Source organism: Festucalex cinctus, chromosome 16, assembly GCF_051991245.1.
Source record: "Festucalex cinctus isolate MCC-2025b chromosome 16, RoL_Fcin_1.0, whole genome shotgun sequence".
NCBI classification, from domain to species: Eukaryota; Metazoa; Chordata; class Actinopteri; order Syngnathiformes; family Syngnathidae; genus Festucalex; species Festucalex cinctus.
The window spans coordinates 15,097,221-15,109,740 of record NC_135426.1 but is presented as its reverse complement, the minus strand read 5'-3'; the positions used below and the strand labels follow the sequence as shown (position 1 = coordinate 15,109,740).

General features: G+C 42.3%; 3 protein-coding genes and 1 long non-coding RNA gene across 7 annotated transcripts; 2 read left to right on the top strand and 2 right to left on the bottom strand.

Annotated features, from left to right (window-relative positions):
• Positions 1-668: 668 nt before the first annotated feature.
• Positions 669-2,461, bottom strand: smim20 (small integral membrane protein 20). 2 transcript variants are annotated; one of them, XM_077500196.1, is made up of 5 exons: positions 2,263-2,461; positions 1,931-1,987; positions 1,320-1,386; positions 885-1,041; positions 669-753 (listed from the first exon to the last, which is right to left on the bottom strand). In XM_077500196.1, exons 1-3 carry the CDS (start codon positions 2,369-2,371, stop codon positions 1,352-1,354), a joined length of 201 nt encoding a protein of 66 aa, XP_077356322.1. In that variant the 5' UTR covers positions 2,372-2,461; the 3' UTR covers positions 669-753; positions 885-1,041; positions 1,320-1,351. The 2 variants fall into 2 exon arrangements, with proteins under 2 accessions (XP_077356322.1, XP_077356321.1); XM_077500195.1 differs by having other exon boundaries at positions 671-753; positions 885-1,386.
• A 44-nt stretch (positions 2,462-2,505) lies between these two features.
• man2b2 (mannosidase, alpha, class 2B, member 2) lies at positions 2,506-9,611 on the top strand. Of its 3 annotated transcripts, none has more exons than XM_077500319.1 (18): positions 2,506-2,707; positions 2,777-2,923; positions 3,524-3,629; positions 3,697-3,869; positions 3,950-4,065; positions 4,523-4,700; positions 4,770-4,968; positions 5,080-5,270; positions 6,309-6,474; positions 6,558-6,694; positions 6,994-7,271; positions 7,349-7,540; positions 7,621-7,864; positions 8,432-8,542; positions 8,613-8,937; positions 8,996-9,108; positions 9,184-9,301; positions 9,374-9,611. In XM_077500319.1, exons 1-18 carry the CDS (start codon positions 2,579-2,581, stop codon positions 9,475-9,477), a joined length of 3,027 nt encoding a protein of 1,008 aa, XP_077356445.1. In that variant the 5' UTR covers positions 2,506-2,578; the 3' UTR covers positions 9,478-9,611. The 3 variants fall into 3 exon arrangements, with proteins under 3 accessions (XP_077356445.1, XP_077356444.1, XP_077356446.1); XM_077500318.1 differs by having other exon boundaries at positions 6,555-6,694; XM_077500320.1 differs by lacking the exon at positions 2,777-2,923 and having other exon boundaries at positions 6,555-6,694.
• Positions 3,322-11,404, bottom strand: LOC144003775 (uncharacterized). The gene is made up of 3 exons (XR_013279063.1): positions 10,823-11,404; positions 9,172-9,280; positions 3,322-3,842 (listed from the first exon to the last, which is right to left on the bottom strand). It is a non-coding gene; the product is annotated as an uncharacterized LOC144003775 (long non-coding RNA).
• On the top strand, positions 9,653-12,512 carry LOC144003773 (uncharacterized). The gene is made up of 8 exons (XM_077500321.1): positions 9,653-9,851; positions 10,510-10,581; positions 10,649-10,720; positions 10,830-11,005; positions 11,110-11,173; positions 11,663-11,828; positions 11,901-12,098; positions 12,199-12,512. Exons 1-8 carry the CDS (start codon positions 9,777-9,779, stop codon positions 12,300-12,302), a joined length of 927 nt encoding a protein of 308 aa, XP_077356447.1. The 5' UTR covers positions 9,653-9,776; the 3' UTR covers positions 12,303-12,512.
• The last annotated feature ends 8 nt before the right edge of the window (positions 12,513-12,520 follow it).

The window sequence follows — 12,520 nt, the reverse complement described above, 5'->3', positions numbered from 1 at the left end:
ATGTCCCTATATTTAAGTGCAGAGTTAATGTTCAAACTGTGTAATATTGCAGTGGTTTAAAACTATTTTTTTAAAGTGTTACTTTGTGCAAAGTTTGAGAACCACTGTACTAGATCCCAAAAAGAATCAATTTAATTACTTAAAGGTGTTTGTGTCTTTTTTTTTTTCATTTTAATCTAATAAGAGATTATAAAATATATATTATGTAAATATATATTTTTTTACAAGCATTATCTAAAAAGTACTATTCTAAAAATAAAAAAAAAACTACTAATTTCAATAATATGCAAAAAAAAAAAAAAAAGTATGTTCTATCACATCAACATACATTTTTTAAATATAATCGTATGTCTAGTAATCGCTAATTACATTACATAGGTCGTGCTGCACCTTACAGGGGCTTAACATGTTTCCCCACCATCCTTCTGCTACTGATACCCGAAGGAGAAGAACTTCGGTAACGTAGTAATTGGTAGAATTGGTAGTAGGCTTGTAAAGTGTGGTCTCTCTAAGGCACCACAGTGTGCTTGCTTCAAAATGCACGCACGTCCAAACCAACCCTAACCCTAAAAAAACAAAACAAAAACAAAACGTTTTTTCTTTTAAATGAAAAATTGAACAAAACGTGTGCATACAAAAACAAGACAACCTGGTGCAGCTCTGCTTACCTTTTGGCTTTGATATGATCAGTGTTTCAGAGAGTGACGTCCAGCCATAGCTTGAAAGTGGCCGCTGGAGCTTCACCCAGCCCCGCTGCCAAGGCAAGGGCAGAAAAACTCAGCGTGGAGAGAGGATTATGTAAATATGACCCACTATTCTGGAACAATCTGGTTCATTCACAGACACAGTTTTAGAAATACGCAGACGACAAAAGGTTTACTTACTGTAGTTGTTTAATTTCACACTTGATGGGTGGGCAAGCACTCCAGATTATTTACAAACAAACAACACATTAGTCAATTGTGTTTCAGACAGTGTAGTGGCTTTAAAGTGGCTCTGGATCTTCACCCAGCTGAGTTTCCAAGTCATGGCAGAGAAACTCTGCATAGGGGCAGGGATGATGTAAATTAGCCTAGCACATATAGACATTAGACGAGCATTCACATTGTTCACACCGATGGGCAATTTAGAGTATTCAATAAAGAAAATACCACAGAGGACTTCCAATTCTGAAGTTCAGAATCTGAACCTCATTAATGTGAGGCATGCATGCTAACCACTCTACCACTGTCCTTTCCCCGTTCACAAAGTGCCTTTTCCACGGTGTCCCCTCTTGAACGCACAAAAGTAATACATTGTCAGATCCTTGGCTCACTCACATGCCGAGCACTCCAGCCACACCCATCAGGTATCACCTCTTGAATGGGTCCGACCAAATCTTCAGACCTGAGGTGGGAGGAAACAAAAGAACCATTAGCTCTTAATTGTGATGGATAATCATTGTAATATTAAAAATTACTGATTTTTTTTTATTTTGTAATCCACTGTAATCTATTAGGTAAGATAAGCACCCTTTTATGGCATCTTGGTGGTGACATGGAACTATGTTGAAGTGAGTTCAGAGTTTCATTAAGACAAATGTAGTGCTTTGATGATATATTGTGGCATTTTAGTACAAAGTAACTATGTTGAAGTGAATTTAGTAGTTTTATAGAAACAAAAGCATTGCTTTGCCTCCTTCTTAAGTGATTTGAGGAGTTTCATTCTGACAACTAGAGTGTGCTGCCACCCTCTTATCTATGTGATTACGAACCTTTCACCATCAATTACCAGTACTGACGAATATTTGCTATTCATGATTTGATCCCTAAAACTCAGTCAAAAAAAAAAGGTTGAATGAAATTGTTTAATGTAACAAAGATAAAAATACTAAAAATAAAATAAAATAAATCCACTGAAAATCAAAAATGATGTCATCCTGAGTGCTTACCGACGGGCTGAACGTCGGCCTGCTCGATTCCTGCCCGGTTCGTTTTCTGCACTTCTCCTGAAATAAGAGGGGAATAAAGAGTTCATTCATGCATTTTTACACGAATTCAATATTAAATCATGCCCTCTTTTAATTTTCGACCAGTCAGAGAGCTAGCATGTAGCTAAATGATGCTGAAAATAAATATGCACGAGGAAAAAACAATTACGTTCAAACTCATTAACACAAACCAAATTTTAGTCATTCAAATGTCTCGAATTTTGTTTGCAGAACTTTACAGTGATCTAAATAGCTAAAGTATTGCACAAAATTAATAACTGTTAGCCACTTACTGTATTCGTCTTTATGGGCGAGCGGGTAGAAGAAAATGGGGTAAAACGCAGCAGCAACGGCTGTTACAAATCCTCCAAATATAAAAACTATTTTTAGGTTTTTGGACATGCTTGATTGTTTGGCGAGGAGAAGTTCACCTCCAAGTGTGCATAATGTTTGAGTAATTGCTTCCGAGTTCAAAGGTAAGACACCGCAAAGGTCATATTGCCCTTCTGACTTTCCGTAGTTGGTCTCGTGACACATCACAACAATAACACGGAAGTCAAGGCTTGTTTTGCACTGGTGCCCAATTCTATCAATATACATGTATTTAAAATGCGACTTTTACTTAGCATATTTTACTTAATTTCGTGTTCAGATCTATTGACAGATGCAATCGAGCCAATTCAGACGTTTGTTATCCCGCACAGTCATATGGATGTCGGCTGGGTGTACACTATCCAGGTAGAAGTTTAGCTGTTTTTTGTGGGGTTTTTTTCCCTACTTACCTTAATAAAAATGGGATATCCACAGGAGAGTATGCACGCCTATGCAGCCAACGTGTACACAAGTGTGACGGAGGAGCTTTCCAAGGATACGAATCGCAGGTTTATCGCTGTGGAGCAGGAATTCTTTCGACTGTGGTGGGATAATGTGGCTTCGGGCTCCCAAAAGAAACAAGTACGATGCTGGTACAATTAAGTCATGGGAATGCCAAAATTCATGCACAATAACATTTTCATCTGTCTGTAATATGTATCGTTTTGTTGGCTCATTACAAACAAATGAATGGAATTTACAGAGGGGAGAGGTGAACTGTAATTTATATGTAATAAACCCTTTTTATAACGTGCCACGAAGAAAAACAAGTGGGTTTCATTTAGAGTTTAAACAAAAGTAGTGTTTTGCCACCATCTGGTGGCATCTTGGTGCCAAGGAAGTATGTTAAAGTGTGTTGGAGTTTCTTTGAGACAAGAGTAGTGCTTTTACACTATGTTGTGGACTTGTGGAATATGTATGTAACTATAAACGTTTTTTAGGGCCGAATGGTAGTTTTCATTTATAAAGTGCAAAAGTAGTGCTTTGCCACTATTTTTTATTTTTTTGCATCTTGGTGCCAAGGAACTATGTTCCACAAATTATGTTACCAAAGAGTTTAAATGGGTTACAGGTTATTTCATTTGAAAAATTGCACCCAAAGTGCATATTACCTATAGTATATGTTACAAAGAATATTCTCTAAACTTCTAACAACCCAGGCCAACTCGTCTTCCCCTCCAGGTTCGGCAGCTTGTAAAAGAAGGCAGACTTGAGTTCGTCCTGGGTGGCCAAGTGATGCCCGATGAAGCCGTTACGGATCTCAACGATTTGCTCCTGCAAATGACAGGTAGCTGCGTTCATTTCCCGCCAAATCAGACATCAGCACCGATGACTTTGCGTGCTTATGATTCCAGAGGGCCACGGCTTCCTCTTCGAGACTTTCGGCGTGCGTGCGCGCTTCTCGTGGGGTGTCGATCCGTTCGGGGCCTCCGCCACCATGCCCGTGCTCTTCAGCCTGGCTGGGTTCGACGCTCATCTCATCTCACGTGTTGACTATGACCTGAAAGACGCCATGCAGAAAATGAAGGTCACGGTACTGCCACGGTGTGACCACATCAAGTTGTGATTCAGCTAAAGTTTTTTGTGTGTGTGTGTGTTGTGAAACAGAAATTGCAGTTTGTGTGGAGAGGTTCTGCCTCTTTGCAAGATCAGCAGCAGATCTTCACTCACACCATGGACCAATTCAGCTACTGCACACCATCTTACCTGCCATTCTCCAACAGGTAGTATCTCTACTTATCACCAGCATAAATTCAAAATAATGAACTTTTAAATACATTTAAATAGCGCCTTGTGCTTGTCCACGAGTGTATGTACATCACGCGGAATGATGGAAGAGTGAGGATGGGGGATTATTTTGTTTTTGTTTTTGAGCACCTTGTTATCATGGCTTGGAAGCGTGATTTTCGTGGCTCAAACATAGTTATGCGTAGGCATAAGAAAGATACATCATTTTCTTTTCAGATTGGATGAATATAATTAACTTTTAAGTTTTAGTGTGGAAAGATCCTGTCCATTCAGGAGTGACTGCAGTATTGAGAACGCTTTATTTCAGTGTTCTGGTTGTTGAACACCATACTTCAAGCATTACTGCCATCTAGGGGTATGGACTGCACATAGCACTTACCAAAACTAAACAGCGAATGAGGGTTTTTCTGCAAATATCGGCCACTTTTTCAGCTCTGGCTTCTACTGGAACGGCGTGGCCTTGTTCCCCGACCCCCCGAAAGACGGCGTGTACCCCAACATGAGCTTGCCCGTCACCAAGGAGACAGTGCACGCTTACGCCAGCTCCATGGTGGACAACATCAAGCAGAGGGCCGACTGGTTTCGGACCAACCACGTTCTGTGGCCATGGGTGATGAGTAAATGACGCTTTTGGTTCCATGGAGTTGGAAGTCAAACTAACGGACGACTTGCATTTCAGGGCTGCGACAAACAATTCTACAACTCGTCCGTGCAGTTCGCCAACATGGACCCGTTAATGGACTACATCAACAAGAACAGTAAAGGCTTTGGGGTCACGGTCCAGTATGCCACACTGGGCGAATACTTCCAAGCCGTACACGACGCGCAACTTGTCTGGGAGGTGCGTGGGAGTGAAGACTTCCTGCCTTATTCTACAGGTAACAAACAAAACATCACTTCAAGTCGCATCGTCATCATCATCATCATCATCATCATCATCATCCAAGGACATGAACTAGCTTGCCTTTTTCAAAACGGATTTTTGATAGACTCCCACCAGGCATGGACAGGCTTTTATGCCTCTCGGAACATCCTAAAAGGGGTGTCGCGGCGAGCCAGTGCCCAACTTCATGCGGCGGAGATTCTCTTCACGCTGTACCGCATCAACTATCCAGACGGTCCTGTCGCTAAAGACTGGGCGCTTGATAAGCTAAGAGCTCTACGCTGGGCTGTCTCAGAGGTAGAATACAGCACCAGAGTTCATATATACACGACTCACAAAAAATGCGAGATGTTCTGATGAAATTTCAGGTTTCAGGAACCTAAAATGCACTGTAACTTTTACAGGCTGTGTAAAAAAATACTGAAACAGTGAACAGTTGGATGCTTAAAAGTTTAAAGAAGGTCAACTTGAGCTCACCTATAAAAGGTTGTAGTGTATTTAATTAACAGGGATGGGCGAGTACGTGTGGCTGTTTTACGATAAGCAATTAGCAATTAGAAGAATAGAAAACTGCCATTAATTTCATGCAGTATCATGATTCATAGGTATTTCTTTGAAACTATTGGTCATTATTTTTGGGGGGAAATTTTAGCAAAAGTACTAGTTGTCTTGGTATTGGTGACTACTCAAAAGTTGAGTAGTCAAAAAACATTCTTGTAAATATACAAAGTATATTGATAGGACAACTCGGAGGAAATGACAAACCCAAAAGTAATCGACACCCATAAAAAGATTTTTCACTGCCACAAGAAGGTGGCAAAGCACAATTTTTGTCCAAATATAACTCCTCTACTCACCTCAACACAATTCCTTGACATCAAGATGCCACACGATGCTGCGAAAGTACTCGTGCTGTGTAAATTCCATCCCTCAATTAATTTTAAAATACCGGTAAGTCATTACATTAACATACCACAAGATGGCGCCAAAATGTTATTGCTTTAAGGCAGAAGACAAAAATGGAAAATACCTACTTTTTTTTTTTTTTTTTAACAAATCATAGCGTATAAACAGCAAATATTGTTTATTGTGGGGATATGTTTCAGATAGGTGAGAAATTGCAGTATAGCATGGCCTGATTTATGGTTTTACCCTTGCCACACATTTTAAATACATTTACATTTATTAAAACACACGAATGTATTTGAACACTAAAATAATCCTTTCATACCTACGTTTTAGCTCATCTAGTGTGCTATTATTTCACTTATAAACCCATTTTTCTAAGTCATTTGCAGTATTTGAGTGTAGGATATATAATTATTTTTTTTTTAGGTCCAACACCATGATGGCATCACTGGCACAGAGTCCCCAAAAGTAGCAGATATGTACCTGCAGCATCTCACGCAGGCTATGATGGGTGGGGAGGAGCTTCTGGCGGCCATCTTCTTGCTGCCGCACAACTTTGACGTCTTGAGCACCCATAGCAACCGCAAAACAGGTCTTTTTTTTATTTTATTTTTTTTTATTTTTGTAGTTTGCGAACTAATGGGCTTCAATGCAATTCTTGGATTATTATAGCAGGTGCTTGGCAGGATCTGGAGCAACACGTGATCGTTTACAACCCGCTAGCATGGAACATCTCGACTGTCGTCAACGTCACTGTGACGTTCCCGTTTGCACGAGTCTTTGATGAGTCAAGACAACCCGTACCTGCGCAGGTAGATTACATAATTTGTGCGCAGACACACAAAACTAATCTCAAGAGATCAGGCCTGAGAAGACACAGGATGTCAGCCATTTTGGGTTGTACCGGCCATTTTATGGTTATTTTGCCGACTTCCAGGGGTCATTTCTTTCTTTCTTTTTTTTGTGTGAAAATTCAGACCACAAAGCCAGTTTCATTTAGCAACATATTTGTACGTCTATCATTAGTAGACCCACAAAAAAAAAAAAAAATAATAATAATAATAATGTCAAGGGCCATACATAAGAAGACTCAATATGGTGCGTGTCTCAGATCCAAAGGTCCGCCTCGTCCAATGTCACCTACGACCTGTTCATCTTGGCAGACCTGGGAGGTCTTCAGCACACTAAGTACTTGATCAAGTTCTCAGAGAAGCCGTGCCCGGGGAAGTCCAAGTGTGGCAGCACCTTCGAAGCCAGAAGGGTTCCTTTTGAACCGCGCAGTGTCCGGGATTGGAAGAAAGTGGGCAGGAGGCTCCTGCCAGTTCTGAGCGAGTGTTACAAGCTCATGTTCGACCAGGACACAAATTTACTACACAGCATCACGCATCTGTAAGTCATTTACTGTTAATAAAATCCTAAAAAAAATCTCTTTCGTGCAGATATGCCATCTTGTGTGTCTTTGGCAGGCAAGATAAGAGACGGGTACGGGTGACTCAGGATTTTTGGGAGTACCGCACCAACGGTGACGTGAAAGCAGGGCCCATCTCGGACAACTACATCTTCAGTGCCAACGGTTCAGCCGTGCGGGCGTATGAGGCCGTGCGAATGGAGATAGTCCCCGGTGACATCATCACTGAGATCAGGCAGTACTTCTACAGGTGGCTCATCACAACAACGTCCTTTTTCTCCCAAGCTGCTGATCCGCTCATTTTCAAACCATCTCTTCCGTTCAATGTAGGAATGAAAGCGACGAGGACTACGCTTTCTCCATCGTCACCCGCGTCCCAGAATGCTTTGGGAGCAAAGTGCGGTGTGACGGGCTGGAGCAGACGTACTCGCTAGGGCCGCTACCCGTCAACGCCGAGGTCGTCCTCAGGACCAGCTCGTCTTTGAAGAGCGAGAGGACGCTGTACACGGACAACAATGGCTACCAGATGATGAAGAGGACGCATAGAGAGTTTGCTAACAACACTTTAGCTCGAGTAGGTTTCAAATCAAGGGGACGCCCCCCCCCCCCAAAAAAAAAAAAAATCATCTTGACAATAATATGATCTATGCAGCCCCACTGGTCTAAATACGGTATTCTGGTTAATATTGCGTTAGTGGAATATAAGTTAAACAGCAAAATCCAGCAGTGTATGTCAATATCAGAAGGCGGCCATTTTACCACTTGCTGGCGAGTGAAAATGACATCACAGTTGCTCGGGTCTCTGGTAGCAACCAATCACAGCTCAGCTTCAGTCGACAGCAAGTGGCAAAATTGCCGCCCCTGAGATGGATAAAAACGTTTGGATTTTGCTGCATAACTTATATTTCACAAATGTAATATTAATCAGAATGTCATGTTTAGACTAGTGAGTTCACATATATTGTCAAGAAATGTTTAAAGTCGACTTCCCCTTTGAAATACTTATCACACTTTTCAGCGAAAAACTACTTGGCGAGTGATTGAAACATCCCCTAAAAATGTTTATATAGGTGCTACAAAATGGCTGCAAAGCACCATTGTTGTCCAAATGAAATTCCTCCACACAATGCCACTTTTACAGAATTATTTCCCCATGGTTCGAGTGGCCTACATCGAGGACGAGTTAAGCCGGCTAGTGCTGGTCGGCGACCGAGCCCACGGCGTGTCCAGCCAAGCCAGCGGCGAACTCGAGGTAGACATCAAGTCTCTGCAGACTTTGGAAAGCCACACGACTTCCCTCCCATTTGTCCTTTCCTCCCCAGGTCATGCTCCACAGGCGCCTGTGGAACAACCTGCCCTGGAACCTTGGTTACAATCTGACCCTCAACGATAGCTCGGTGGTCCGCCCTACGTTGCGCTTGATGCTGGCCTCCAGGGGCGTCACCTCCAAAATTTACCAGAGGGAGGCGATAGAGTTACAACACAGACCTGTCGTCATGCCCATCGACATGCCAAGTGAGATTTTTGAGCTACACTGGAAGGAGGAGGCGCGTCAAGGTAGCCCTCGCACCCGAGCCGTTGTGCTGCCGCCCAACCTCCACCTGCTCAGCCTCAGCATCCCCGGCTGGAACTATAGCGTCCAATCAGGTCAGTTCAGCGGCCCAGTTTCATGCCGGCGTGAACAACTACGCTCGTGTGCATTCAGGTGAAAATGTGCAGCCCGAGCCAGACTACGATCGGGTCCTGTTGAGAATCATGCATCTGTTTGAGGAAGAAGAAGACCCCGAGCTTTCAAAGCCAGTCACCATCAACTTGAAGGTGGCCAAAACCAGCATTAGAACGGTCCTGTTAGTCTTAAACGGTGACATGTCTTTGATTTACCTGTGTGCACAGGATGTGCTGCAGGGCATCGGGGAGGTGTCAGCCATGGAGGAGCGTTCTCTGACGGGAATTTGGGATGTCGGCAGCCTGCAGAGGTGGACGTGGAGAACTGCGGATAACAAAACTGGGAGTAAGACTTTCATTTTGTTACTGGATGTTAAGATTCACATCGTGAATGCTGCCTCCTCTTTCTTCGTTGCAGAGAAGAAAGACCCCAGGCGGTTTGGAGATGATCCTTTCTCAGTGACCATTTCAGCCAAAGAAATCCGAACCTTCTTTGTTTCTTTCAACTCCAGGAATCTATAAGTTGTCTTATGTGAAGATTCCATTTTTGATTTGATCTTTTTTTTTTAGAATCAATATTCAATGTTTTACTTTGTTTTTGAGGACATAGATTCTAATAATAGAGACTCATTCAATAAACTAAATTATTTTGGTCACTTTGGTGCTGGATTATTATTAACAACAACAACAACAATAATAATAATACGTAAATGTTATATTAATGTCACTTTTAAAATATTAGTACATTTTACTTAGACTGCGCAAGAGAAAATACCTGCGCTGTACTTGTAGAACAAGTGTATGACCTCTAGGGGCGCTACATGCCTAAAAGGCAACACCGGAAGCTTCTAACAGACAGCAACTATACTGCAAAACGGATGATGACTACCGTCAACGTAAGTCATACAAGTGAGATTTTATTTATATCCTCATCACAAAAAAAAAAGTGTGTAAGCATGTATTGTTGCGTTTTTAAATAAATAGTACCAGCAGCAATTTCGATGAATCAAGTAAGGGGGCGTTGCCAGGATACTCGAGGAGCTTAAACGTCGCCTTTATTTTAATATATTTTGCAGCGGTTGTTGTTTTTAATTGCGCATAGGTCTCCTCATATTGCTTGCGAAGATGAACAAAAGGCGGGCTGTGCTTAAGCAACTGCTTAGTTACAAGACGCTGTATACTGCGCATGCGTAGTTTGGCCGCCATCTTGGACCGGTATTGACCTATTGTGGTAGCCTGAAACGGAACACAGTTTACAAAGTGGGACAATTGTTGATTTGATTTTGTGAACAAAATATAAAAATTGTTTTTGTGACTTCAAATTCCTACTTACACCTACTTATATATTTTGTGTTTAATAAAGTTTTTTTAGAAGCACAGACTAGAAAGTATTTGTGTTCCCAATTGCAGACGTGCTATATATATATATATATATATATATATATATATATATATATATATATATATATATATATATATATATATATATATATATATATATATATACATATACACACACGTTTCATACGTTTATAAGTTTCATTCTGTGTGCAGAAACGAGAGCGGGAGCAGCGGAGGAAGCTGCAGCACTTTTTAGCTGACCTGGCTTTACTGGGTTCCTTACAGGTGCAATCATGTCAAATATGGGACACTGTTTACACATCAAATGACAGCTTCTCTCCTTTCCTCCTAGGGTTTTAAGTATTTCCAGCCTTGGTTGAGAGGGAAAGAAGAGCTGCTGCTGACTGTTGTCAATGAAGATCTGGTCAGTCATTGACACAGAATGTTGGATAAATGTGCCTATCTTGGACACTGCTTGGAAATCAAAATTTTCAACTAGACTCTTGTAAGAATTTAATTCACTTACCGATCAGGGCTGGCGCTCGCCAGGCTTCGCAGTGTCCAGGGCCTCCTCCAGCAGCATCTCCAGCAGCGACTGTTCTTCATCCAGCAGCAGTTCCCCCAGCTTGGCCAGCCGAGCTGGCTCGCCCCTACCTGGGGAACCCCGGGGCCCGGCGCCAGCCTCTCCGACACGCTCGCGCCCTACCAGGTGAGTCCTGTCATTCCCACCTGGTCTGCTGATTGGTCCGAATCACCCTTAGGAATTTGGATCTCATGCGACCAGCGTTTTAGCGCTTTCTATTTTGCCTTCAGGGACCCCAGCAGCGAGGAACATCTACTGCCAGCCTCCCCCAGCGAGCTCGAGATGGCAGTGCCTGTAAGAGATGTTTTCTCAAAAGCTCCAGTCTCCCTCTAAACTCCTTTTTGACACATTAAAAAGAAAATCAACCCAAATATTTTCTTTACAATGTTGTATGTGATCTCACTTGGCTATACGTGACATTCTGAATAATATTGCATGTGTGGAATATGATTTAAGCAGCAAAATCCATCCGTTTTTAGCCATCTCAGGTGGCGGTCGACTGAAAATGGCATCACAGCTGCTCAGGACTCAGGTAACGACCAATCACGGCTCACCTGTCTGAGTTTAGTCATGTGACATTCATTAGCTGAGCCGTGATTGGTCATTACCTGAGCCCTGAAAAACCTTTGTCATTTTCAGTCAACACGCATTGTTTAAAAGTACAATTTAAAGACATACATATAGAATATTGCGCACAGTTGCACGTGACCTTCACTTACATCACTCGCCTATATTTTTGATCCACCATTTGAGAATCAGTCTTGAAAAACATACCATCTCCAGGAGGTGAACTGCACCCTGTTTTTACTGGCCGGCTATGTGAAGTACGGTCGGCCCCACGCTTGGATTCGCTCCAACCACGAGCGCCTTGTCAGCATTCAAGGAACGGACTCCATGGTCAGGGACACGCCCATGAAGCTCAAGTCCATCACAGACTGGCAGACCGGAGGTACGGAAACCAAGTGGAGAAAGATTTTCGGAGAAAATAATTTGCTTTTTTATTTTTTATTATTATTATTAGGTATTCGTGTGTGGGACATGATCAGCGAGCTGGTGAGTCTTTGCACGGTGCCCTTCCCCTCCAATCCATTCGCATTGGACATGCGTTACATCCAAAATCTTCCCTTGCCGGAGCGTTTCCTCGCCACCGGAGCGCTTCTCAACTTCCTTGAGACGTACGCCGTCTGCGGCAACCGCGACGAGTTGCACTACGACAAAGGTACAGTGAATCCCGAAAGTAATCGCAATTTTGCATAAATTTTTTAGGGGGGGGACTAATACATTTTTGAATAAAGTTGTAACAGATTTCTCCTTTCCAGTGCTGGAGGAGGTGAAGCCTCTGCGGCATCTCCACGTCCAAACGCTCCTTGAGCTACAGCGGCTTAAAAAGACATCTGCGGAGCAGGACACGGACATTGTGTAACCAGTAATTTTTTAAAACAAAAATAAACAAATAATTGATTTGACTTTAAGGCCCTATCACCCAGCTTTACGATGCTTTAAGATCCTGGGAATCTTGTCACATGATAGCATTTAAAACTCCCAGATGCTTTTAAGAACATTTTTTTCCCCCATGCGTCAAATGTAACATTTGAAGTTGGACTTGTGGAGATCATTAAATATTTGCCCAAGAGAGGATGT

What these genes read in the sequence shown, in the direction of transcription:
- smim20 (XM_077500196.1), bottom strand. Translation starts at nt 2,371, where the DNA reads ATGTCCAAAAACCTAAAAATAGTTTTTATATTTGGAGGATTTGTAACA. An exon ending in CGCCCATAAAGACGAATACA is followed by an intron (nt 1,988 to 2,262) that starts GTAAGTGGCTAA and finishes CTCTTATTTCAG; the next exon opens with GAGAAGTGCAGAAAACGAAC. An exon ending in GGCCGACGTTCAGCCCGTCG is followed by an intron (nt 1,387 to 1,930) that starts GTAAGCACTCAG and finishes CTCCCACCTCAG; the next exon opens with GTCTGAAGATTTGGTCGGAC.
- man2b2 (XM_077500318.1), top strand. Translation starts at nt 2,579, where the DNA reads ATGCGACTTTTACTTAGCATATTTTACTTAATTTCGTGTTCAGATCTA. An exon ending in CTAACAACACTTTAGCTCGA is followed by an intron (nt 7,865 to 8,431) that starts GTAGGTTTCAAA and finishes CCACTTTTACAG; the next exon opens with AATTATTTCCCCATGGTTCG. An exon ending in TGCGGATAACAAAACTGGGA is followed by an intron (nt 9,302 to 9,373) that starts GTAAGACTTTCA and finishes TCTTCGTTGCAG; the next exon opens with AGAAGAAAGACCCCAGGCGG.
- LOC144003773 (XM_077500321.1), top strand. Translation starts at nt 9,777, where the DNA reads ATGCCTAAAAGGCAACACCGGAAGCTTCTAACAGACAGCAACTATACT. An exon ending in GGATGATGACTACCGTCAAC is followed by an intron (nt 9,852 to 10,509) that starts GTAAGTCATACA and finishes TTCTGTGTGCAG; the next exon opens with AAACGAGAGCGGGAGCAGCG. An exon ending in CTTTACTGGGTTCCTTACAG is followed by an intron (nt 10,582 to 10,648) that starts GTGCAATCATGT and finishes CTTTCCTCCTAG; the next exon opens with GGTTTTAAGTATTTCCAGCC.